The 26551-nt window shown below is 42.0% G+C and overlaps 1 protein-coding gene across 1 annotated transcript; it reads right to left on the minus strand.

Annotated features, from left to right (window-relative positions):
- Positions 1 to 1054: 1054 nt before the first annotated feature.
- LOC109892145 (solute carrier family 2, facilitated glucose transporter member 9-like) lies at positions 1055 to 25999 on the minus strand. Its single transcript, XM_031835297.1, has 12 exons — positions 25860 to 25999; positions 22446 to 22544; positions 17367 to 17527; positions 11262 to 11386; positions 10304 to 10449; positions 8941 to 9073; positions 8508 to 8695; positions 5966 to 6076; positions 5231 to 5332; positions 4854 to 4914; positions 3133 to 3260; positions 1055 to 2675 (listed from the first exon to the last, which is right to left on the minus strand). The coding sequence occupies exons 1-12, from the start codon at positions 25902 to 25904 to the stop codon at positions 2424 to 2426; spliced, it is 1551 nt and encodes a 516-aa protein (XP_031691157.1). The 5' UTR covers positions 25905 to 25999; the 3' UTR covers positions 1055 to 2423.
- Positions 26000 to 26551: the final 552 nt, after the last annotated feature.

Consider the following 26551-nt stretch of genomic DNA (forward strand, 5'->3'; position numbering starts at 1 on the left):
CATTTTTTAATAATGGATTTAATGGTGCTCCGTGGGATGTTCAAAGTTTCAGATATTTTTTATATCCCAACCCTGATCTGTACTTCTCCAGAACTTTGTCCCTGACCTGTTTGGAGAGCTCCTTGGTCTTCATGGTGCCTCTTGCTTAGTGGTGTTGCAGACTCTGGGGCCTTTCAGAACAGATCATGTGACATCATGTAATTATGTGCCTTCTGAAGGTCAATGGTTGCACCAGATCTTATTTAGGGGCTTCATAGTAAAGGAGGTGAATACATATGCACACACTACTTTTCCGTTTTTTTTCATTTATTTTTGAAACAAGTTATTTTTTTAATTTCACGTCACCAATTTGGACTATTTTCTGTATGTCCATTCCATGAAATCCCCAAAAATTCAATTTAAATTACAGGTTGTAATGCAACAAAATAGGAAAAATGCCAAGGGGGTTGAATACTTTCGCAAGGCACTGTATAAATATATACAGTAGCAGTCAAAAGTTTGGACACACCTATATTCCACAAATGAACTTTTATCAAGGCAGACCTGTTAAATTAAATGCATTCCAGGTGACTACCTCATGAAGCTGGTTGAGAGAATGCCAAGAGTGTGCAAAGCTGTTATCAAGGCAAAGGCTGTTTAACACTTTTCTGGTTACTGTATGATTCCATGTGTTATTTCACAGTTTTGATATTGTCACTATTATTCTAGATACAATATAACGCACTATATTCACTGAGTGTACAAAACATTAAGGACACCTGCTCTTTCCATGACATAGACTGACCTGGTGAATAGTAGTAGGTGGTAGTAGGTGCCAGGCGATTATGGTAGTTGGTGCCAGGCGCACCGGTTTGAGTGTGTCAAGAACTGCAACGCTGCTGGGTTTTTTAACACTCAACAGTGTCCTGTGTGTATCAACAATGGTCCACCACCCAAAGGACATCCAGTAAACTTGACACAACTGTGGGAAGCATTAGATCAACAGGGGCCAGCATCCATGTGGAATGCTTTCGACACCTTGTAGAGTCCATGCCCCAACGAATTAAGGCTGTTCTGATGGTAAAAGGGGGTGCAACTCAATATTAGGAAGGTGTTCCTCATGTTTTGTACACTCAGTGTATACTGTATATATCCTCCTACACACTTTCTTGTGCACATCTGTTTAACATGTACGATATAACGTATGATATATAACTTATCTTGCCTCGGAATATGGAATGACTACTACAGTAGCCACATTTACAAACTCTCTTACGCAAAAGAGAGAAGGAAAAAAACAAACAAGCAAACTCAAGTTATTGGTTCTCTCTTCAGCTAAGCAAGGTAAACATGATCAAAGACACTGTAACACTTGGAGCACCTTCTTATGAAGCCTTATACGGGATCATAGCACCTTATAATGTGCTATGGATATGTTGTTAAGGCATTATAAACACCCAAAAGGGTTTCTAAAATTATACCATTCACGTGACGTGTTCTGACCTCATTTTCTGTCAAAACCAGTGATCAGGAAAACGGTCAAGTCAGATACTGCATTCATATCATGATACTGTTGCTGTGTCATTAAATAAATACATTCTCTCTGTACTGTACATTGTCGGAAAAGGTTTTCAGCCAGATTGAGAAAAGAAGACTTTCAGCGTGATTCACGGAGAGAGAGGCACATATAACCGAGAGGAGAGTGAAACCTAATGGTTGTAGATGCGCTGACTTCCAAACAGCACATAGAGTCAGTGTAGGTTACTGTACAACTGGTGACATTAAATGTTACATTTTGGAACGGTATGGAGATAGATTTCTGTCTGAAAATGTTTTTCATTTCCATAGATAGACACAATTCAACTTATACGCCCATTGAGAAAACATTAAAACACCACCACAGACACTATCCTAGAGCTCTTACATCAGAGGTTTTGTAGACTGACACAGGAGTCTGTAACGCATGAACACAGATTCAGAAGAAGAACGAAATGAAATACTGAACAATGAATCGAAAGAGATGATTTTTTCCATTGTCTGCACTAACTGGGTAGGGGAAAGCAAAGTCCACCAATTCCACCACATTGCTTTCACCTACTCTGTCCCACTGGGCAAAAACTGGTTGAATCAACGTTGTTTCCACATCATTTCAACAAATATATTCAGTGTGATGACGTTGAATCAATGTGGGAAACGATTTGGATTTGCAAAAAGGGAATTTTGGCTTTTTTTCAACTAACTTTGAACCTAAAGCCAATATCATGGCGACATTTTATGTTGATTTCACATTGACTTCACGTTAGTTGACAACTCAACCAAATGGAAATCAAAAATAGACGTTTAACTGACGTCTGTGCCCAGTGGGGTGTTTTCAGATCAGTACAGATGAAGAGACACTTTAAGACTACTGACGTCTCTCTCTCTCTCTCCCCCTTTCCCCTTCTCTACTTCTTATTCTCTATCACGTCGTACTCCAGGTCGACGGCACCATAGCCGTTCATCTTGGCGAGTTTGAGGCTGTTAAAGACGCCCAGTTCGCTGCTCTCCTCCTCCAGCATGCCGTTCCTGGCCGCGAACATCTGGCTGATCTCCACAAATGTCTTGTTCTTGGTCTCGGGGACGATGAAGAAGACGTAGGCCGCCACTGCCGTGCACACGCCAAAGAACACCAGGTAGCAGTAGGCCCCTGCCGACATCTGGGGGGGGTGGGGGGGGGAGAGTTGTTTGTTGAATGAATTGAATTGATTATTAGAGGGAACAGTAACAGAACACGATGCGAATTGGATCTTCAGACGATGACACTCATTTAATTCAATCATTTGCTACTATTTGCTAATGGACTACTGCTATACTACTAGTACTACTGCTATACTACTAGTATACTACTGCTAGACTACTACTATACTGCTACTTTCCTACTACTATACTGCTAGTATACTACTACTATACTACTGTTTTACTACTACCATACTGCTAGTATACTACTACTATACTACTACTATACTACTGTTTTACTACTACAGATGAGTTGGAGTGGAGTTCGAGGGAATAGGGAGCTGGATCGAGAGCTGTCGTGAAAAAGGCACGACTAAAATGCCAACATGCAGCGGTGAAACGTGTGGACAGGAGTAATTATAGGCCAGTAGTTCTGACCTGTAGGAAGGGGAAGACAAAGCCGATGGTGAAGTTGGACAGCCAGTTGAGGCATCCGGCCACGGTGTAGGCAGCCGGACGATGGGACTGTTTAAACAGCTCTGCTGTAATCAGGAAGGGCACTCCAGCTACACAGGGACAGAGACACAATGAGACACATGGGCTGCATTTAGACAGGCAAACCCAACTCGGATCATTTGTTCCACGAAAAGGTCTTTTGACCAATCAGATCAACTCTGAAAAAGATCTGATGTGAAAAGATCTGATGTGATTGGCCAAAAGAACAATTAGTGGAACGAATATCAGAACACAGCCATAGTCTACAAAAGTATACTTTTCAAGCCATGATAGAATCACGTCATGGGCTACTAGTTATAGTCACATGTGAAGTTGGGCAAACTACCAAACCACTGATATTGATAACAGCAAGACTTTATAGTAAGGATAGTACATTGAGGATTGAAACCGCCATTATATTCCCTCGGTGTAAGACAGATGTATGATCTTAATTTGATCTGTATTGTCACAGCCAAATAATCCGGCAGCAACAGGATTTGAACATTTAGTCCATTATATTGCCTGATTGGTGGTTAGGCTATTAGCTGGCCAAAAGTAGGCTACATGAAAAGTACAATATTGTTAATATAACCATGTCACAAAGCTCATCTGAAAATTCTCAGCAACAAAAGAGGGTTCAAATTAAGGTCCTACATCTGTATCTCAATATGTTAACTCTATAATATGTAGAATATATAGACGGTTTCATTGCTCCATAATATCTCATTCATCATGGTTAGAAATGAGAGATATTATGAATGAGGAATAGTACATTAGTAAAAGCCTAATGATGAATGTGTGAAGTTAAGTCCTCATTATTTGAGCATGATAATGACATGGGGAGAAGGCTTGATAATATAGTCAATAAGTAGGGCTCTGCAATTTGTCTACATCTGCAGTACTATGAGCTCCTTCACATTGTTTATGCAAGTTTTTTGTCTCAAGGAGGCATATTCATCACACACACCAAAATATTCATTATGAACAATGAGCCATTGAAAATCTAATTGCGGCAAACAGAAAAACCTCATCTGAGCTTGATGTATGGATTTTGGCTGCTTGACGGATTACATTTAAACTGGTGTTGGTCTAATTCATCAGGCTTATTATAGCCACCATCAACATTCTAATAAACTGTTGCGTTCAGCCGACGAGCCCCAAACAAATGGCTGTAAGAATGGATGTTCCTGTTACCGTGGCAATTATGATTTCCTCATTTAGTGGATTAATGAAATACAATAGAGTAGCTATTTATGTTGGGTAAACAGTGAGGCTGCCTTTCCTAGAGCACTTCTACATTCCACCACCAGAGAGCAGTGTTTCCTAGTTAGAAAATAACTGTCTGTGTTATAGGTATCCTGGAGGTTAAGAGTATTGGGTCAGCAACTGAAATGTTTCTGGTTCGAATCCCTGAGCCAACTTGGTGAGAAATCTGTTGATGTGCCCTTGAGAAAGACACTTAACCATAGTTTCTCTTGATCACAGCATCTGCTAAATAACTTAAATGTACTTCTTAGAGTAGCATTATAGCCCCTTGCGCTAAAAGAGGAAGTACCCACTCTTCTATTGAGAGCGATATACGTCCTGAGTATAGAGCCTTGTTTTGAAGGAGAGAAACAGAGAGAGATAAACAAACAAGCAGACCACCAGGGTAGATGTCTTACCTGGTCCTATACAGAAGCCAGCGATGATCCCCACCACACAGGCAACACTGATGTAGTGGGACTTAATGGGCGCCGAATGGAAGCATAGGACAGTCAATATCAGAGACCATAGGACAGTCATCACATTACAAATAATAATAGACTGACTGGTTACTGATTATACTCATTAAAGAGACAGTCAAAGACACAGAGACAGTAACTATCAACAAAGAGAGTCTGCACGATTCAAACTAATAGTAACGAAGATGGCATTGTTCTTCTATAAACTGACCTGAAATCAGATTCTCTCTTTTCACAGAAAATGCAGAATTCCAGGTCTGGTGAACTGATCCTAGACCTGTGTCTATAGGGGAAGATTGATGGGTAGATGAACGTACCTGGAACATGAGGGAGAGTGTGATCCCTGCACAGCAAATTCCCATGAAGGTGAATCCACCAATCATCAGAGGTCTTCTGCCCAGCCGTTCAATGGTGAAGCACTGGAGGCGGGACAAAGGAGAACACGTTATTTCTATTGGCTGACGACTTAACATGTCAATGTTATGCTTCTGCATGGGAAAAATGGCAAACTGCTACCCAGAGACTGTGTTTCTTGGAATAGCTCAGCACCCAGTAGTATGTCCACTGACCTATATGTCTCTTTAGAAACTGTAGCCATGGGATGCACCCCAAATGACACCCTATTCCCTTTGTAGTGCACTACTTTTGACCAGGACCCAAAGGGGGATATATAGGGAATAGTGTGCCATTTGGGACAGACACAGTCTGAACCAGAGCCATACTGTATAGAATGTATACATAATTTACTATATATAATATAGCTGTGGTTTGACTATAGTATCTCAGTGGATATATGCTGAACAGTTCCCGAGGGCCTTATAGCTAAAGTACAGGCTTGTCCAAAAGGAGTGTTGAAGTGAGTATTACCACCAGCTACCAGACAATAATAATAATAACACCTCAGACTAGAGTAGGCTAGCTAATGTTAGCCTGGTTAAACCAGACTGAATGCTTCACTCACCTATGAGAGCAGTTTTCAGTCTGGTGAACCAGGCTAAGCTAGCATGCTCAGCTGTTGTGCTCACACAGTAATCCAATGACAGCTTGCTTACCCCTACGCATCCAGCGATAACCTCGATGGCTCCGGTTCCAACCGTGGTGTACTGGATCTGAGGGACTGGGATACCTGCGTTCTCAAAGATGGCATTGGTATAGAACCAGATCTGAAGAGAGAGAGAGAGTTGTAGATCAGTAGCTGAACTGTGAGCAGTGAACATGTACATGGTTGAATACACATACTGTAGGGCTACATCTTTGTTGCGTTGTTCTTTGAATACTCCATTGTTCAGTGTTCTGGGCTGTACAGCGCTCACATCATCATCATCAACACCAACATTAGTAACTGAGTGTACATATTAAATATGGCCGTCTGTTTTAACCTGGCTAAACAAATATGCAACGTTCAGCTAACGGTCATTTTTAAAGCTCGTATTACTCATGGCTGATTCATCATAATTGCCGTCACAACCATCCTAAATCCCATCTGTCAAATCAGATCTCATTCGTCATACTTCACTACAACAACACACATCCTCTAATACGGACAAGATCAGGAAAAGTAGATGAAATGGACACATATAGTTGGTTTCAGTAACCATCCATACACATACATGAATATTTCCAAACACTCATGGAAATATGTCACATCCACACATGGTATTTGCCCGTCCCTGTGTAGAATTCTGAATGGACTTCTAGAATCTTGTATTACCAAGCAGGAAATGGGTTGCAAAGACCTCATCGGAATTCTAAAAGGTGGACATTGGGATTCTTTGATATCAGATTAGAGCTTGTGTGCTCCGCGTCTGGAGCAGCTGCGACAGTAGAAAGCAGCATAGCGTGGCCGTGCTGGGAAATGGGGAGCAGCATGAGAATGTACATGAGTGCTTATCCACATGGTGCTGAAGGGCCAAGAGCCCATGTCACTAGGACAAGTGTGTGTGGGGATCCATTTAGACTATGAAATAAGTGTGTGTGTGTCTAGGGTGTATTGTACAGTAATGAGGACAAGTGTGTGTGTGTGTCTAGGGTGTATTGTACAGTAATGAGGACCAGTGTGTGTGTGTCTAGGGTGTATTGTACAGTAATGAGGACCAGTGTGTGTGTGTCTAGGGTGTATTGTACAGTAATGAGGACCAGTGTGTGTGTGTGTGTGTCTAGGGTGCATTGTACAGTAACGAGGACCAGTGTGTGTGTGTGTGTGTGTGTGTGTGTGTGTGTCTAGGGTGTATTGTACAGTAATGAGGACCTGTGTGTGTGTGTCTAAGGTGTATTGTACAGTAATGAGGACCTGTGTGTGTCTAGGGTGTATTGTACAATAATGAGGACCTGTGTGTGTCTAGGGTGTATTGTACAATAATGAGGACCTGTGTGTGTGTGTGTGTGTGTGTGTGTGTCTAGGGTGTATTGTACAGTAATGAGGACCTGTGTGTGTGTGTGTCTAGGGAGTATTGTACAGTAATGAGGACCTGTGTGTGTGTGTGTGTGTGTGTGTGTGTGTGTGTGTGTGTGTGTGTGTGTGTGTTTGTGTGTGTGTGTGTGTGTGTGTGTGTGTGTGTGTGTCTAGGGTGTATTGTACAGTAATGAGGACCTGTGTGTGTGTGTGTGTGTGTGTGTGTCTAGGGTGTATTGTACAGTAAAGAGGACCAGTGTGTGTGTATGTGTCTAGGGTGTATTGTACAGTAATGAGGACCTGTGTGTGTGTGTGTGTGTGTGTGTGTGTGTGTGTGTGTGTGTGTGTGTGTGTGTGTGTGTGTGTGTGTGTGTGTGTGTGTGTGTGTCTAGGGTGTATTGTACAGTAATGAGGACCTGTGTGTGTGTGTGTCTAGGGTGTATTGTACAGTAATGAGGACCAGTGTGTGTGTGTGTGTGTCTAGGGTGTATTGTATTGTACAGTAATGAGGACCAGTGTATGTGTGTCTATGGTGTATTGTATTGTACAGTAATGAGGACCGGTGTGTGTGTGTCTAGGGTGTATTGTACAGTAATGAGGACCTGTGTGTGTGTGTGTGTGTGTGTGTGTGTGTGTGTGTGTCTAGGGTGTATTGTACAGTAATGAGGACCTGTGTGTGTGTGTCTAGGGTGTATTGTATTGTACAGTAATGAGGACCAGTGTGTGTGTGTGTGTCTAGGGTGTATTGTATTGTACAGTAATGAGGACCAGTGTATGTGTGTCTAGGGTGTATTGTACAGTAATGAGGACCGGTGTGTGTGTCTAGGGTGTATTGTACAGTAATGAGGACCTGTATGTGTGTGTGTGTGTGTGTGTCTAGGGTGTATTGTACAGTAATGAGGACCAGTGTGTGTGTGTGTCTAAGGTGTATTGTACAGTAATGAGAACCTGTGTGTGTGTGTGTGTCTAGGGTGTATTGTACAGTAATGAGGACCAGTGTGTGTGTGTGTCTAGGGTATATTGTACAGTAATGAGGCGTGCCCCTGCTTTGTCACTCAGCACCAGTGGTTCTAAGTGAGGCTGTAATATATAGTGGTGGTGGTGATAGGGGCATATAGTGTATCCACACACACAGGGACACACACTCTCCTGCATGTATGCATGAATGTATGGACACACACACACACACAACACAGACCCACCGCGTCGATACCGGACAGCTGCATGCCGATATTGACCACCACTATAGTGATGACCTGCCAGCGGACGCTCCGGTCCTTCAGCAGACCGATGACCGACACGGTCTGGACCGAGGACATGGACCGCTGCTCCTCCTGCATCTCCTCGATCTCTGCCTGGATGTTCACTTTGGACCGGTACCACTTCAGAGCTGGGGAGAGAATTTCACTTTACTAGACTGGTGAGTACAGCACAGCTAAGGTTGTATACCATATGGACTATATTGAAATACAAGTCTTTGTTGTATTGGTCTGTGGTCACAGTTTTCCCCCCAAAAATAATACTCCTTACAATAGCAATTCAGGTCTTTAAGGTATTTTACAGTCTACTCTATATGCCAAGAAAATAAATAAAGAACTATCAACTATATCCTCCTAATGGACGGAGCCTCCTCACCTGTGATGGTGGCGTGGACATTCCTCTTCTCTATGAGCAGGTACCGCGGGCTCTCTGGGAACCATGGCAACAGCATCAGCTGGAACATTGTGGGGATCACCACCAGAGACAGGAAGAGGGGCCAGTGCTCTTCCTGTTGAGGGGTTAGAGGCCAAAGGATATAGGGTCAGCAAGAGGTCAATATGAGTTTGATATCATTAAAACAATTATATGACAAAGTTTGAAAGAAGGTAGAAACTCTCTGGTATAAAAAGCAGCCAAATAGTGTGCTGAATGGAGATGATCGTAAAAGATGAGTCTACCACGTGGGTCGATACTACTGACTGATCTGATTACTGTAGAACTGGGACACACTGCAAATATATTCAGATCATATTCCTTGATAGTTCCGCCTTGAGGGGAGGATAGCATTTCTCCAAAGAAAGGTCTGAAATAAAATGAATGTCACATACTCTTCTCTCATTGCAGTGTACTTTTAATATACCTCCAATGTCTAGGCTTTACCAGCAAGTTACAGGGTGAGTTTATTCTGTCAAACTCTGAGCGGTTGATTTGGGCCCGGTACAGGGCCCGGAAAGTTTGGGGGGGTACTTATTTTTGATGTCAGATTTGAAAATCCGTTCAGCCATTTTGGAACAGTGACTCGCTACCCTAACCAGACGCCGCAACTGGTTTCATGTGGCCATGAGACGTCATGTGTTCTCGTATCTAGTGGACGAACTAGGAATCAGACAGAGGATATATTTACGTCAATGGATAGGTAAAGACTTCATCTTTCTCTTCCTATGCATATAATTCTTGTAATACGAAAAATGAAGGCATGGAACTTTACATAAGCCCTACGCTTTTAAAATGGCTGTTTTCCTATGGAAATGTATGCATGTTTAGAGTGCCACCATTACTTAAAATATATACATATTTTGGGGGGAATAGTAATTGGTGACATATTTTATTTCAAACCTAGACTTTAAAAAGGTCTTATTCCCCTTCCCCCCCTCCGTGAAGAAATAAACAACAACAACAACAATCTGTGCATTTCAAGGGTTTTAGGCCTGCTGCATCTCAGGCTCTGTTTTAGTCACATTATTCACCTTTATCAGAATCCCACAGTTCTTACCTTTGTAACAGTACCAAGCATGTGTTTGTAGGACTTATTGTTTGGAAACCGAAATACACTTTATGAACGTAGTATACAATATTATGCAGGGTTTAGAAAATGCCACCAGAGGGCGTCAGAGTTTAAGAGGTTACGTTTCATTTGTGTTTACCTCACCAAAAGTTCTTTATCTATTTACGCCAAAGAAAAGACCAACAAAGAAGCTCAACTATGAACTAAGATATTAAGGATAATATTTTACTGCACCTTTCCCAGTAGTTCATGTAGCCCCAGGATCTGAGCGATGAAGACTCCTACACAGATAAAGATGCTAGGCACGAGGCCCAGGAAGCCTCGCAGGTTCTTAGGTGCTATCTCCCCAAGATACATTGGCACCACACTCAGAGAGATACCTGGTGGGAGGGGAACAGAGGTGAGAGGTCATAGAGGTTCTTCGGTGCTATCACCCCCAGGTACATAGGTACCACACTCAGAGAGATACCTGGAGGGAGGGGGATATGTACATTACACAGATCAGATTCAGCATTAGCAGTTAACCTTACAGCTAGCATTGTTGCTGATAAGAGCTGATAATGTGTTGTAGAGCAACAGAAAGAAGACCTGATTCATTCAGATAAGTAAAACACAACAAACAGAAATGCATGCATCAAATGTGTTTATTTAAAGTCATTTCCATCAGCAGAAACCCAGTCTAAAACTCCAAAAACCAAGCAATGCAGATGTAGAAGCAAGGTGGCACGGAAAAACTCCCTAGAAATGCAGGAACCTAGGAAGAAACCTAGAGAGGAATCAGTCTCTGAGGGGTGGCCAGTCCTCTTCTGGCTGTGCCGGATGGAGATTATAAGAATACATGGCCAAGATGTTCAAACGTTCATAGATGACCACCAGGGTCAAATAATAATCACAATGGTTATAGAGGGTGCAACAGATCAGAACCTCAGGAGTAAATGTCAGTTGGCTTTTCATAGCCGAGCATTCAGAGGTCGAGACAGCAGGTGCGGTAGAGAGAGAGACCGAGAGAGATAGAGTACTTGCGTCAGGTGTCAAGTTACGTACAGTATGTGCTATGAATGCCTTATGATTACCCACTCAAATAGTGTTTCCTAATCCTTACTCAACATGTTAAGGACGGTAGGACATAATGGTATTATTCTGTTTGACTTGATTTTGATTTGATTTGATTTATTATCTGTTACTGCATTACCTGAGTGTACCCCTGTGATGAAGCGTCCAACAATGATCATCTCTGGAGAGCCGAAGGACCTGCTGAAGCCCATGAAGGCTCCACCTATAAACACCAGACATGTGATTCTCACCAGGGTGCCTTTCCTGTAGACAGCAGAACAGTCAGCCTGAGAAACCTTCTACAAACCATTGGCTTCTACATACTGGAAGTCCAATATTCTCAAACACCGAATTTAAATGTAAGACTTTCGTAACTCGAAGAGATGTAGCCTAAGTATGCATAAATGTCTGAATGATTTCCAACATATATCATTTTCCACAGAGTAAATCAATAGTTTTAGATGTTTGACCAGTTTTCCATTGACTTCTCTTTTCCTTTCCCCATTTTCGCAAAAATCTTAATCAAAATCCAGTTCTCAGTCGAGGATCTCAAACCCCTTGGCATTTTCTTTGATGCAGCAAAGATTCACACCTTGAACTTTTTCCAAATTTTTCTGCCTTAAAATTACATCTAAAAAGGGATTCAATGATTTTTTCTTCCATACAAATCTAAACAACTTACTCCACATTTTAAAAGTCAGAGAAAGTTAGAGAACATTTTCCAAATTAGAAAAATATTAAATATCATAAATAAAGTCTCCACCCCCCTTAGAAAATACTTGGTGGAAGGACCTTTGTGTTAATGGAATTTATATGAATGACTAGAATATTCCACCCTGAAGCCATATAATCGTATGAAATTGGTTAGAATCATGTATGACCATAGTTTGTACAATATGTCTAGTCTGTACAATATGTCTATAATAGTATCTTAAAAACCGACGGTCTGAGCAAGATTCGGGCCGACCTTGGCTGGGGCCACTGAGAGTACTTCCCAGGGTCTCGGTCTCCCTATCTTGAGGGAGGATGAGGAGTAAGTCTCACGGAATCCCCTAATCTTTTGTCGGCTGGGTAGCAGGACATTGTGTGCTAACGTTAGTGTGAATGTGTGCCCGTATGTTTGTGTGAATGTGTGTGCGTGAGTAGCCAGTATAAAATGAATTGTTTTGTACAACAGACCAGAACGTTCCCGTGAATAACTATTTTAGCTGGGCCTCTATCTGCTTCCTTTCAATCAGTATCTTACAAATCCTGATCTAGCAGACTGAGTAGTTTGATTGAATTGGTTTATGAACATGGAGAACATAATTCTCTTAACAATTGGTCCTTCGAGAGCCGGATTCCAATATCTGTCGGGCTACATTCAGAAATATATTTGATTGTTTTTGTGTAGTTTAGGTACTACACCGAAAACCGTGCGCCGAAAACAGTGCACGGGCGGGTCATTGACCCGTAAATTAAAGACCTGTCCCTTGACATTGGGGTTCTATAACAGGCCGGTATATATCTAAGGTCGGCAGAGACGGTGACGGAATCTAACCTACATTGCTTTTCCCAGTCTATGAGAAGGTCAGTAAATCTTTATTCATGAATTATGGGGAATTGACGATCGGGCTACATTCAGAAATATATTTGATTGTTTTTGTGTAGTTTAGGTGTTGATCTAACAGAAATTGATTCTTACATGGTGACCTATGTTTAGAATTTTGTGTAAAGAACCCTGATATAGGTAGTATTCTAGGCAATTGGAAAATAGGAATTGGGTGTAGAGCCACCTAGGCAGCAGGGGAAGGGGGTCCGTAATGACCCAAGGTATCTGTGGCCACTACCAATAAACTGTCTAATGTTGAGACCTAACCGCTAAATTGGTTAAGATACATTAGCCGGTCTAACATACTAAGATCTAACAGAAATTGATCTGGAGTATATTAGCAGAAAGGTGAGAGTCAGATCTACGCACATCTAGGTCTGATTATCCAACCAAGAAGGGAAGCCTAATATAGCGGAGGGAGATACGAGATATTAACGTCAAAAGAACAAGCATCAATAGACAAATAGGCTGCTGACTAGGGACCCCTGGAAAATAGCTAATAGGTTGTAATACGGGTGAGACCTAATGTGCGATCGACACCTCTATAGATAAAGTTTCAAGAAAGGGAAAACAAAGATCCGTAATGGCGCGAAGGTATCTGCACTAAACTATCTATGTTGAGACCTAACCGTTAACTTGGCCAATCTAACAGTAATTGATCTAAAGGATATTAGCAGGGAGAGAGGCAAGAACTACCGGAGGCGCGCAAAATGGGTCTGACTATCCCACGAAAAGAGACACACATAGATTGTGCAGGAATAACAACTATAGTAATTGGATAACGGGAAAAAGCACATACATAGATCCTAGAAATACACACACAGATTTTGAGAATAGATATAGGAACTACACGGGTTACTAACAATGGGCAGTAAATCCTCAAAGGACGTCCCGGAATTAATGGGAGATGAGAAATATATGCAGGGAAAAGATAAGAGGAACACCTATTTTGGCCCGACAGGGAGGAGTAAGTACGAATTTGACGGACGTTTAAATATAGAAAAACTGGAATCAATGATTAAACAAATAAATAGGGTTTGTGGAGACAAGGCAGATAAACAACGGGCAGAGAGGCTAGACACAGCGAGGGTATGGTTAGCCGAGGCGAGGAAGAGAGCTGAGGGAGAAAAGAAAAAGGAAGATGTTAAGTTGCCAGCAACAGAGAGCAATAACTCCCACAGCTCCTCTGGAGGTCTCTCCTAAACCTAAATTATAACCCACCCGGAAAGACCAGGCGTGGAGAGAGAATCCTGATGATGAGACCGTGGTGGTGAGGAGATGGCAGCCAGTGCTTCCCGTCCCACCACCACCACCACCCCCATATGGGGAACCTCCTGGAGCAGAGGGAGGGGTAGAGACGGATGAGGATAGGATAGGGCTAGCTACCATAGGGAAGGTCATGAAAGATTTAACCGAACGAGGATGTAGGATGAACAAGGGGGAAAGAGGTAGAGACAGGGCTTTACCACTCAGAAGGCTGAAGTCGCATAACCAGAGCCCAGTGAGGAGAGGAGTAGCAGAGTGGCTGGATGACGAAGATGAAAAGGAGGCTAGTCAGTATCCTCTAATTGCCGTGCCCAACCCACGGGCTGGGGGCGCAGGACAGGAACCTATTTTAGAAGTGTATAGGGCATGGACACATAGGGATGTAGAAAGAGCGGTGGAAGGAATGGTACATCCTAAAACAGGCATGGAAGGATTTAGAAGGGATCTAGAAGGTTTGACAGCCAGCTTCAAGTTAAACACAGGAGAAGTGGAGAGAGCGGTACGGCAGCTGGTGGAGAAGGACTGGGCAGCTGTACGAGGGCAATGGGTGCATAACAATATAATTACAGTGCCATGGGCGGCAGAGGGTGATTACGTTGTTAAAATTACAGAATTGTATAATAATTTGAGGGATTATTATCACCGACACGCAGACTTCTCTAAGGTTTCTGAATGCAGGCAGGGAGATGGTGAGACCATCAGTCAGTACTTAGAGAGGCTGAAGGATGTGTTTAACACCAACAGTGGTTTAACAGAGCCCCCCCATAGCAGATGGTTTTAACACTGCATATCACCAGCAGCTGAAGAAAGCTTTCCTCAGCGGAATGTGCCCCGAGATTAGCAGTACCACAAAGAGAACCTTGGTGGGGTGGGGACTAGCAGAACTGGGGGAAGTAAAAAGATATGCAATTCATTATGAACAGCACGGTAAAAGCCAGGAGACTAAGAAGAAGCTGAAAGGGGCAGAATACTTGATGAACGCTCTGGGTGAGATAGCCAGTAAGGGCTCTGACAGAAGGGATGGAATACTTGATGACCACTCTGGGTGAGATAGCCAGTAAGGGCTCTGGGTGAGATAGCCAGTAAGGGCTCTGACAGAAAGGGATGGAATACTTGATGGCCGCTCTGGGTGAGATAGCCAGTAAGGGCTCTGGGTGAGATAGCCAGTAAGGGCTCTGACAGAAAGGGATGGAATACTTGATGACCACTCTGGGTGAGATAGCCAGTAAGGGCTCTGACAGAAAGGGATGGAAGGCTAGCAGAAGAGGAGATAAGGACAGAGATAGAGATCATGAAAGATGTTTTACTTGTAACAAGTCGGGTCACTCTGCTCGGGATTGTGAGGCACCATGCAGGCACTGCAAGAAAGTAAGACACAATCACAGTGACTGTCGTAATAAGAAAGATAGAAGGGACAAAAGAAGCAGGCGCCCACAGCCTGAGTCAGAGGAGGAAGCGGAGGCGTGACTAGATTCAGGGGCAGAGGATAGTGGTAGCGAGACAGGAGAGAGGCCTGAATAGTTGAATCGTAAAGATCATGGGATAGTTTCTGGTTATTGATTCTTGGTTTGATAGTTTAGGAAACACCAGTGAATTGGAACAGAAAGTGCAAGTATTCTAACATCATAATCTGTTTGCATTTCGTGGAACCATGTCAGGTTGGTAAAGGGGATTGCAGGTTGAGTTAATTTCATTTTAAAAGGGACAGTGCACATTAATCACAGTTGTGTGGTGGAGACAAAGGGGGCCTGACACTGAACCCTTGCCTAGAAATTATTCGGAACAATAGGCAGAAATAGTAGCATTGACTAGTGCCTGTGAAATAAGAAAGGAGAGAAAGGTTACTGTTTACACAGACAAGCACATAGACATTTAAACCCATACCAAGCAGCACAGATAACTCTTAAAGTAGATAAGGCACTTGACAGAGAATTGTTAAAGGATAGCCATGACCGAAGGCCCCAGGGAGAATTGGACATGTGGAGAATGAAAGGGGTGCTCCTACAAGATAATGTAAGACATAAGGATTATTTACTAATCTTACCTAAGTCATTGTTTAGATATGTGGCAATATTGATACATGGGCAGAGCCGTGTATCAAAGGGGGGATAGAATAGGACACTTTGTGGCCTATTGGATGATAAATGAATTTTAAAAAATGTTTTTATAGCGTTCCCAACTTACTTGGTGGACACGATTATGGTAACTGAAATATTAGTTCAAGATATTATCCCTAGAGTTAGTTTAATAGGATCTATTTTTTTAAATAATGGATGACAGTTTAGCTAATCAGGTATCACAAATAGAAGGCCAGAGTTAGGGACCAGAACAAGTAGACATAGAAGACTGGAAGCAGCCACGGTGGGAGGGGCCATACCAAGTACTCCTGGTGACAGCCTTCGCAGTGAGAATAGCTGAAAGAGCTACCTGGGTTAATATCACACATTGCAAGAGGGTAAGACACACTGACACTGTCGAACAATCACAGAGTTAGGAGAAGAACCAAATACCAATAGGGTTCGGGGGTTACCTCTCTAACGAAGATTCCCTGACCCCGCCCTATCCTCCCTGTGTGCGTTCATAGAAGTGAAAGTATGGAATGGCCTCTAGCTGATGATATGTTCTCCGGGAAAGGGTGGGGCTTTACAGGAGTGCTGATTGGTCTGAGCTGTCTTATTGTGGGAGCCATATTCCTAATACACCATGACCCATCCGAGAATGCAGAAGGTGGTAACTTGACCCATAGTTTAGACGATGAGGATTTGGTAATAACCAAGCATAAGAGATCACTTGATCTGGGTAAACAGGAAGTGAGAGTGGAGATCGGGAAGGATGTCTCAGTTGAGTTCTATGTAGACCAAATAGGGTCTCTGACCCCGTGGCAGTCTAGGACTATGAGCCATTATGGAAGATATCTGTGCAGGTCCCCGTGTAGTTCATGGAAACAGGTCTTAGCCCACACAGAGAGAGAGAGAGAGGGCAACATAAATCCACATACCCAGTATGGAAGAAGATGAAGGTGGGAGTTTTGGACTGTAATCCTGAGCAAGGGAAATATTGCGTAAGCTATCCTCAACATTGTGACCACGCAATTGCACTGTTCGTCTACATAACCTGGTTCAAGAATTCATGACATTACCCTGAAGAAGGCATAGTGATGCCGCAACATTGGTGTTTTTTTTTAACCAAATAAATGACTGGGATGTTATACATATGGACTGTTCAACTCTATTTTCATATCTTACAGTGTTAGTCAGAACCTCGACACTAAATCATTTTCTCTGGGTGTGCGCCAGCTCATGCTTTTTATTATGTCAATGACGTTATGTCAGTGGCGTATGTCAATTATGGCTGGAGGGGCAAGTCTAAGACTTGGGGCTGTCTTACCTTCCAAATCTGGTGACTAGTATGCCCACCATGAGGCTGCCCACCATGCCCCCGATGGCAAACACAGACACGGTGACAGAGTAGAACAACGTAAGAGTCTTGTCGTCCAGACCCGTCCCGTTCCTTGCTACCATCGTCTGGTTATAGAATGCCTTGATGTACTGGGAGAGGAGGAAGAGAGGGAGGAAGAGTCAAACATACCATAGATACCATGTCAAGTCAGAAGAAATTGCTAGTAAAGCTGCTTTATCAAATCAAATGTTATTGGTCACATACACATGGTTAGCAGATGTTATTGGTCACATACACATGGTTAGCAGATGTTATTGGTCACATACACATGGTTAGCAGATGTTATTGGTCACATACACCTGGTTAGCAGATGTTATTGGTCACATACACCTGGTTAGCAGATGTTATTGGTCACATACACCTGGTTAGCAGATGTTATTGGTCACATACACATGGTTAGCAGATGTTATTGGTCACATACACATGGTTAGCAGATGTTATTGGTCACATACACCTGGTTAGCAGATGTTATTGGTCACATACACCTGGTTAGCAGATGTTATTGGTCACATACACCTGGTTAGCAGATGTTATTGGTCACATACACCTGGTTAGCAGATGTTATTGGTCACATACACATGGTTAGCAGATGTTATTGGTCACATACACATGGTTAGCAGATGTTATTGGTCACATACACCTGGTTAGCAGATGTTATTGGTCACATACACATGGTTAGCAGATGTTATTGGTCACATACACCTGGTTAGCAGATGTTATTGGTCACATACACATGGTTAGCAGATGTTATTGGTCACATACACATGGTTAGCAGATGTTATTGGTCACATACACATGGTTAGCAGATGTTATTGGTCACATACACCTGGTTAGCAGATGTTATTGGTCACATACACATGGTTAGCAGATGTTATTGGTCACATACACATGGTTAGCAGATGTTATTGGTCACATACACCTGGTTAGCAGATGTTATTGGTCACATACACCTGGTTAGCAGATGTTATTGGTCACATACACATGGTTAGCAGATGTTATTGGTCACATACACCTGGTTAGCAGATGTTATTGGTCACATACACCTGGTTAGCAGATGTTATTGGTCACATACACATGGTTAGCAGATGTTATTGGTCACATACACCTGGTTAGCAGATGTTATTGGTCACATACACATGGTTAGCAGATGTTATTGGTCACATACACATGGTTAGCAGATGTTATTGGTCACATACACCTGGTTAGCAGATGTTATTGGTCACATACACATGGTTAGCAGATGTTATTGGTCACATACACATGGTTAGCAGATGTTATTGGTCACATACACATGGTTAGCAGATGTTATTGGTCACATACACATGGTTAGCAGATGTTATTGGTCACATACACATGGTTAGCAAATGTTATTGGTCACATACTCATGGTTAGCAAATGTTATTGGTCACATACACATGGTTAGCAGATGTTATTGGTCACATACACCTGGTTAGCAGATGTTATTGGTCACATACACATGGTTAGCAGATGTTATTGGTCACATACACCTGGTTAGCATATGTTATTGGTCACATACACCTGGTTAGCAGATGTTATTGGTCACATACACATGGTTAGCAGATGTTATTGGTCACATACACATGGTTAGCAGATGTTATTGGTCACATACACATGGTTAGCAGATGTTATTGGTCACATACACATGGTTAGCAGATGTTAATGGTCACATACACATGGTTAGCAGATGTTATTGGTCACATACACATGGTTAGCAGATGTTATTGGTCACATACACATGGTTAGCAGATGTTATTGGTCACATACACATGGTTAGCAGATGTTAATGGTCACATACACATGGTTAGCAGATGTTATTGGTCACATACACCTGGTTAGCAGATGTTAATGCGAGTGTAGCGAGATGCTTGTGCTTCTAGTTCCGACAGTGCAGTAATATCTAACAAGTCATCTAACAATTCCCCAACAACTACCTAATACACACAAATCTAAAGGGGTGAATGACAATATGTACATATAAGTATATGGATGAGCGATGGCCAAGCAGCATAGGCAAGGTGCAATAGATGGTTATCAAATACAGTATATTCATGTGATATAAGTAATGTAAGATATGTAAACATTATTAAAGTGGCATTATTTAGAGTGCATTGTTTAAAGTGACTAGTGATCCATTTATTAAATGTAGGCAGCAGCCTCTCTGAGTTAGTGATTGCTGTTTAGGAGTCTGATGGCCTTGAGATAGACTGAAAAACAGCTTCTATGTACTGAGGAAGGCGAGGAGAAGGAGAAGGAGAAAGAGTAGAATGTAGATAAGGAAGTCATATCAAGACAATAGAGTCTAGAAGTGATGGGATCAACAGACAATACCCAGGCCTTTATTTTCTAACTATTTACGTGTGTCTTTTGGCATCGTTACGTTTGTCTGCTGTGTTTTCGTTCCCTTTTAAGAGAGATTATGAAGGAAAATCTATTTTCACTCAATTTCAGTGCAGGCACATACAGTGCATTCGGAAAGTATTCAGACCCCTTCACTTTTTCCACATTTTGTTATGATACAGCACTCCAAAATACTTGAGGGTGTAATCGCTGCCAAAGGTGCTTCAACAAAGTAATGAGTAAAGTGTCTGAATACTTATGTAAATAAGGTATTCCTGTTTATTTTTTTATTTTTTTTATACATTTCTAAAAAACAGTTTTTGCTTTGTCATGATTGAGGTATTGTGTGTAGATTGATGAGAATTTGTATTTATTTAATCAATTTTAGAACAAGGCTGTAATGTAACAAAATGTGGAAAAAGCCAAGGGGTCTGAATACTTTCCGAATGCACTGTACGCCTGGCTATGCACCTCCTTTCCTGTCCTCTTTTTCTAATACTGGCCTCTCTCCTTCTCCAATGACGTTATTGTCTCTGAATCAGCGTGGTGGTACTATGATGTAATTCATTCATGTTCTCTCTGCCTCTCTCTAGCCTTAGCAGAAACAGAGCAGCAGAATACAACTCTCTCAGTGGAAGAGACAGACCTGGGTCCAAATACTATTGGAAATCATTTCAAACATGTAAGCTGGGCTCGATTGAGCTTGCCTGGCACAATGGACCCAATAGGATAGTTACAAAAGTGCTAAACTCACTCATCTGACAATCCGGGCGGACTTAAACAAGCGGGCAAAGTATTTGAAAGATTTCAAATCGGATTTGAACCCAGGTCTGTGAATAGACAATGCAGTCTCGTGACAACCCATTTGGCAGGAAGGAGGGTCATTGATGGTCCTGATTCCCCACGTGACTTCCACATTAATGCCAAAATATTGCCACCAATTTGTTGGTGAAGTGTCAGGCAGTTCTTCGGCTTGATTTTCCAGATGTGAAAGACTAGGTTGTGTTTTGGAGTTCTAATTATACTGTATGTCCACTGGGGAATTTGAAGCCAGGACAATTAAAGGAGGGAACCAACAATTGGAGCAAGGGATTGTGTGACAGAGATGTAATCGATAAACATTCCTAAAATGGTTGTAAGAAGAGGGCGTGGACAGATTTGACAATGGGATTGAAATTAAAAACATTGCAATATCACTAAAGAAAACAACCCTGTCCTCATCATCCCCATCATCTTCATCATCAACTACAACAACAAGCACAAGAACAGTAACATCAGGTATCCATGAGACAGGGAGGTGGTAGCATTTTCACTCATTTCATGTATGGCCTGATTTGCCCCAGTGTCTGTGGGTTAGATATGAGTATGATGCGTCTCTTCCTTAACGCCCAGGAAGCTCTGATTCAAACTCCCATTAGTCAGCTCTGCAAGCAGCCAGCGGTGGGTAGCCTAGTGGTTCGAGCGTTGGGCCAGTAATCAAAAGGTCACTGGTTCTAATACCTAAGCCGAAAAGGTGAAACTCTACTATGGCTGACCCTGTAAAAAAAAATATATATTCCCTGCACCTATCCGGTGTGTGACAATAAAACATTTTTTTTTCCCCCCATGTACAAGCAACCGAAAAAAATGCATATTCGTCACCTCCAATGTAAATCACTCATTAATGCGACGCAGAAGTCAGAAGTCAGCTGAATACATTGGAGGTGCCGAAAATGTTCCTTGCACATTTTTACAAAGACCTTTTTTTTCTAACATACTGGCTGTAACAGGAGTACATTAAAATAGTTGCTCAGCGAAACACCATATTTGGTAACGAACGCATTTTGACAGCATAGCGCTTGAAGAGCTGTCTAATGGGAGACACGGCATACTCATCATCTCTAACCCAGAGACACTGGGCTGATTCAACTTCAGATACCAATAATTGCTGTAAAAATGTGCGACTATATTGTCGATGGAAGTGTACGTCAATGGCCATTATGTGTTATGTTTTTATGACACCATTTTGTCTCCCGTAGACAAATCAGTTTAGCTTATAAGATCCCTATCCAAGTCTAAGATGGAAATGCTCTGCAGGAGCAGGCCTTACAACGTCAACCGTTCCCCATTGTGGAAATAACACGGTCTAATGTGAGGCTGACTGAATTGACACAGTTCACACTGAACCGGTTCAACCATCCGGGTCAACACAAATCTACCACAACCAGGAAATCAGGCAACAAGACTCATGGCTCAGCTCACGGGTGAAGTTTCCCCCCTGGGTACAGACGTAGGATCAGTTTCCCCTCCCCTAATGTAAACGTTAACCAATAGTGGGGGAAATGCAAAAATGACCCCAGATCAGCAATTTCACACTACTCCCATGACTCTAGATGCGAGGAGAGTAGTAACATGGCGTGAACAGAATACTCATGGTGGTAATCCTATACAATATATATGGTGTCTTAGTTTGTGTAGCTCCTATGTTATATTCCACTAACTGCAGTACATATGTACTTATAAAAAGTATAGGTCCGGTCATGGAGTCTATATTCATAATAGGCCTATTCCTGTTGGCTGAAATTGTATATGTCCCTGTCCACAACCATTTCAGTGCACGTAGGCCTGCAGTGTCTTATTGCATAGAGATGTTACTGTGGTGCCTCCTACCTCTGCAGGAGAGTTGACGACGGCCAGGTTGTAGCCATAGAGCATGGAGCTACCGAACGAGGCAAGGAAAGCCACGGCCAGCAGCGACTTGGTGAGAGACTAGAGGAAGGAAAAGATGATACAACATTAGGAGATGCTGTACAGGTGTAGGGTCTTCATTTGATCATCCTGTTGCTCCAGGATTATTTTCATGCTGTGAGAAACTGGTCAAATGAAGATCCTACACCTGTAGGAGTAGGAACACTGCAAAACCTGATGAGAAACATTCAAGACATCTGATAACATTTGGATAATTGTATCATACAATATGACCAGGGCCCAGGGTTTTTTTCTGAGCACATATACTGACCAGGAAAACCCATAGGCCCTGGTTACAGGTTATCAGGTAAAATTGGCCTTAGTTGCAGGTTACGAGGTAAAACTGGGCCCTAGTTACAGGTTATCAGGTAAAACTGGGCCCTAGATACAGGTTATCCGGTAAAACTGGGCCCTAGTTACAGGTTATCAGGTAAAACTCAGGGTCCTAAATACACTCTTAGAAAAAAGGGATCCAAAAGGATTATTTGGCTGTCCCAATAGGATAACCCTTTTTGGTTCCAGGTAGAACCCTTTTGGATTCCATGTAGACCCCTCTGTGGAAAGGGTCCTACATGGAGCCCAAAAGGGTTCTACGTGGAACTAAAAGGGGTTCTTCAAAGGGATTTCCAATGGGGACAGCAGAATAAGCATTTTAGGTTCTAGATAGCACAATTTCTGACCAATATATGATCGTTTCATGAATAGAGTCGTGTGGTGCAGGCCTAAGTGTTGGAGAGAACAGTACAAACTGTGACTGTAAATACTACGAAACAGGTCATTGGGCATTTCAATAGAAAATATACATAACCATAGTTCATTATGCTTAACGATGATTTAAAATCAACCTGTCAACATAACAGCTTTCTGTGATGTACAGAACCAGTTTTCATAGGGAAGCTGACCTGAATGTAGCCACACTACAACACTTACAGTATAGTATTATTGATATTATGAGCATTAAACTGTAGGTTACACTTCATAGATCAGTTCTGGATAAACATTTCTGCAACGCAAGCGATTATTAAGTGAAGTATACAACTGTTACTAGGCTACGTTAACAAACACAACCACTGCCACAAAATGTGTTGCTATAGCCTTGTGACAAATCGAGTAGCTGGCTGGCATGCAAGATTTGGGTGCCGAGATTAGTGTCACTATACAATGACAGCACAGTGTATAAGGGTGTCAGAGTCCGAAATGGTTCATTTCAATTCTTCTATCGGTAGCCGGATTAGTGTGGAATTATGAGATTAGTACATGATTTTGCATGTACAAGCATTTAATACATCATAAATAGGGTATGGGTTGGATACTGTCTGGGACAAGGAGAGCTGTACTGTACTGGACCTTGGCCGGACCTGGGTCATGTTCATTAGGCACGAAACAGAAGATAATAGATTGAAAAAGGGAGGGACAACCTGGACTTGTCCAATAAGAATACCTGTTTTCTTTTTCGGTTGCAAAACATTTTTATTATTAATCTGTTGCGTGCCTGAATGAATACAGCCCTGGTTAGTCAGCCTGCTGGAACTGGTCGAATCAGTTGGAAGCTACTCAGCTACCACCTGCCAAACACAGAATTACTGTACACGGTTTCAGGTGTTCGTTTTTCCCCCAACCTGGTGTAGCAAGATTTTTTTTTATTTTTTTTTATCACACTACAGATAGTTGTAAAAACTATAAACATCTAGAATTGGTTAGGGACAAACTTGACAGTTCAATTGATGTAATCTAAAATGTAAAGTTGACAGAAAATCAATTTTACAAGGCCAAACTCTATTCTATTCTATTATTCAGAGTGGGACAGAATCAGAGTAGGCTACTATGACCAATAACTACCAGAATCGTTGTGTCAACATACAAGATAACTACACAAACTTGATTGATGGCTTGTAATGGCTTCTTGATAGCTAGCTATAAGGTTGGGAGACTGGGAACCTACTGTAGCTGGGCTAGCTAAAGCCAACTTCATAACATATCTAGGTGGATAGTAGTATTACAGAGAAACAACACAAAATTAAAACAAAATATACTAAACATTTTATTCCTAGGGGTGGACTGTAGGTATGGGGGTGAATGGTTGAGTGGACTGTAGGTATGGGGGTGAATGTTTGAGTGGACTGTAGGTATGAGGGTGAATGGTTGAGTGGACTGTAGGTATGGGGGTGAATGGTTGAGGCAGAGTACAACAAGAATACAGAAGGCCAAGAGCTAAAATAATGATCTGGATATGATAGGCTACAACTCCACAGCAGGTGTACAGTAGTAGCCTATAGCATGCCTACAAACGCTCAAGATGTACTAATATTTATATTGGGTCAATGAATAGACGAGTGTAAACAAAGGTACCCAGGGTCGTTTTATAGTTCCGTATAGAGTTCATAGACTCAAAACATCCTGATGTAAATGTATTTACATAGATGAGATATGGAGCTCAATCCAAAACAGAATCTGTCCTTGTCTAAACTGCCTGTAAAGATTACCCAAACACTTTGGGGCCTCCCAATCACGTAGTTCTGAGGCTTCCTCTATCTTGCGATCATCGTAAAACAAACAGGCAGAGAAGTTAGGGTGAACAATAAAAAGCATAGTGGAGCATGGCTAGCTTAGGAACCTAATTCAATCTTCTTAAAAGGGCCAGCGGGAGAGACTAACAGACAACCACACATGAAAATGGCCGAAGAGAGACAATGCAGCATTGTAACATCCAATCGGTCGCTCTAGTCTTCTGACAAGCCTGGATTCAGTGGCTTGTATTGAAGTTCATAAGAGGCTTTAACGATCTTAAAAAAAAAAACATATTTGTTTCCATTAAAAGTCCCAGTTACAAGGTATCCTTTTCTGAGTAAAACGTTGAAAAGGTTGCCACTTATAAGCTCATGTTACAGCACTTTAGATGTTCGGATGCTTTAGCTGGTCTAGATGAGCTGCATTCCTTAGAGAATTGAAAGCACTGGCTGAGAGATGAATGCAGAGAGGTTTAAACCACGGAGCAGAATGCACTGTAGGCTACAACAACACATGCACAGTAATATGTATTGGGTTAGGGTTTGAAGTCCACTACAATGGGCCAACAACGTTGCCATGCCATAATATACATTCAAAGAAATCTGAAAGTAAGCCATACTGTATATAAGACATATTTGTAGCCTACCATATATGGCCATAAAAGGGAAATGGCAAGCATGCTTTTAAGGGCCAAAAATATATTGAAAGCCAGTTAGATCTCCAATGTGTAGTGTATCTCATATTCCTTATCTAGTCAGTCTTTGTATGAAATAATCAAAAATCTAGGGGAATCAATAAGCCAATTATTAAAACAGAATCAACACTTACCCCCACACATTTCCCATCTTTTGCTAATAACACTTCCTCTGCCATCTATGAACTCATCAATAAATGCTCCCCCGGGTTTGCGGTGCGGTTTTAAGAGAAAGGAATGTTTATCCTACAATACTTTTTATACCACATGCATCTCCATCCATGTTATTTTGGGTGGAAAGAGGCGGGTTTTGACGACTGACATAATTGAGAAGTTGTGAAAGCTTCTGCCCACCAATCCGCAGAGAACAAAGCCTACAGGTCCCTCCCAGTAGCAAACCAGCCTCCTCGGTTCTGCTTGACGGACTGCAGGCCATCACATGATGGTTGTCAGCGTGACTCTCCAAGGCGAGGAGGGCGACTACCATAGTGAATTCAATCAGCTTTGCCTCTGTTAATGTGTTGTTTAAGAGCCTTCTGAGAAAAACCGACTGGAGGTAAGACTCATAAGTGCATTGAAAAAAATACCTAAAAGGACAACAATGCTTCCTGCTAGTCTAAAGAGCATTATTGTATAATTTTTTTTATTTTTATAAATCGCCAACATTAAAGGCCTACAACCTACAATGTCCTTCATACATTTAGGCTACACATCGTTCTCAAATTGTCATTCAGTAGACACTATGTAACAAGTGCACTGAGAGTCGGGACGCAAGTTCAGGGAGTGAGTGTTTTAATAAATAAAAGAAACAACACACCGACATGCA

The sequence above is a fragment of the Oncorhynchus kisutch genome, linkage group LG1 (genome assembly GCF_002021735.2).
Source record: "Oncorhynchus kisutch isolate 150728-3 linkage group LG1, Okis_V2, whole genome shotgun sequence".
Taxonomy (NCBI): domain Eukaryota; kingdom Metazoa; phylum Chordata; class Actinopteri; order Salmoniformes; family Salmonidae; genus Oncorhynchus; species Oncorhynchus kisutch.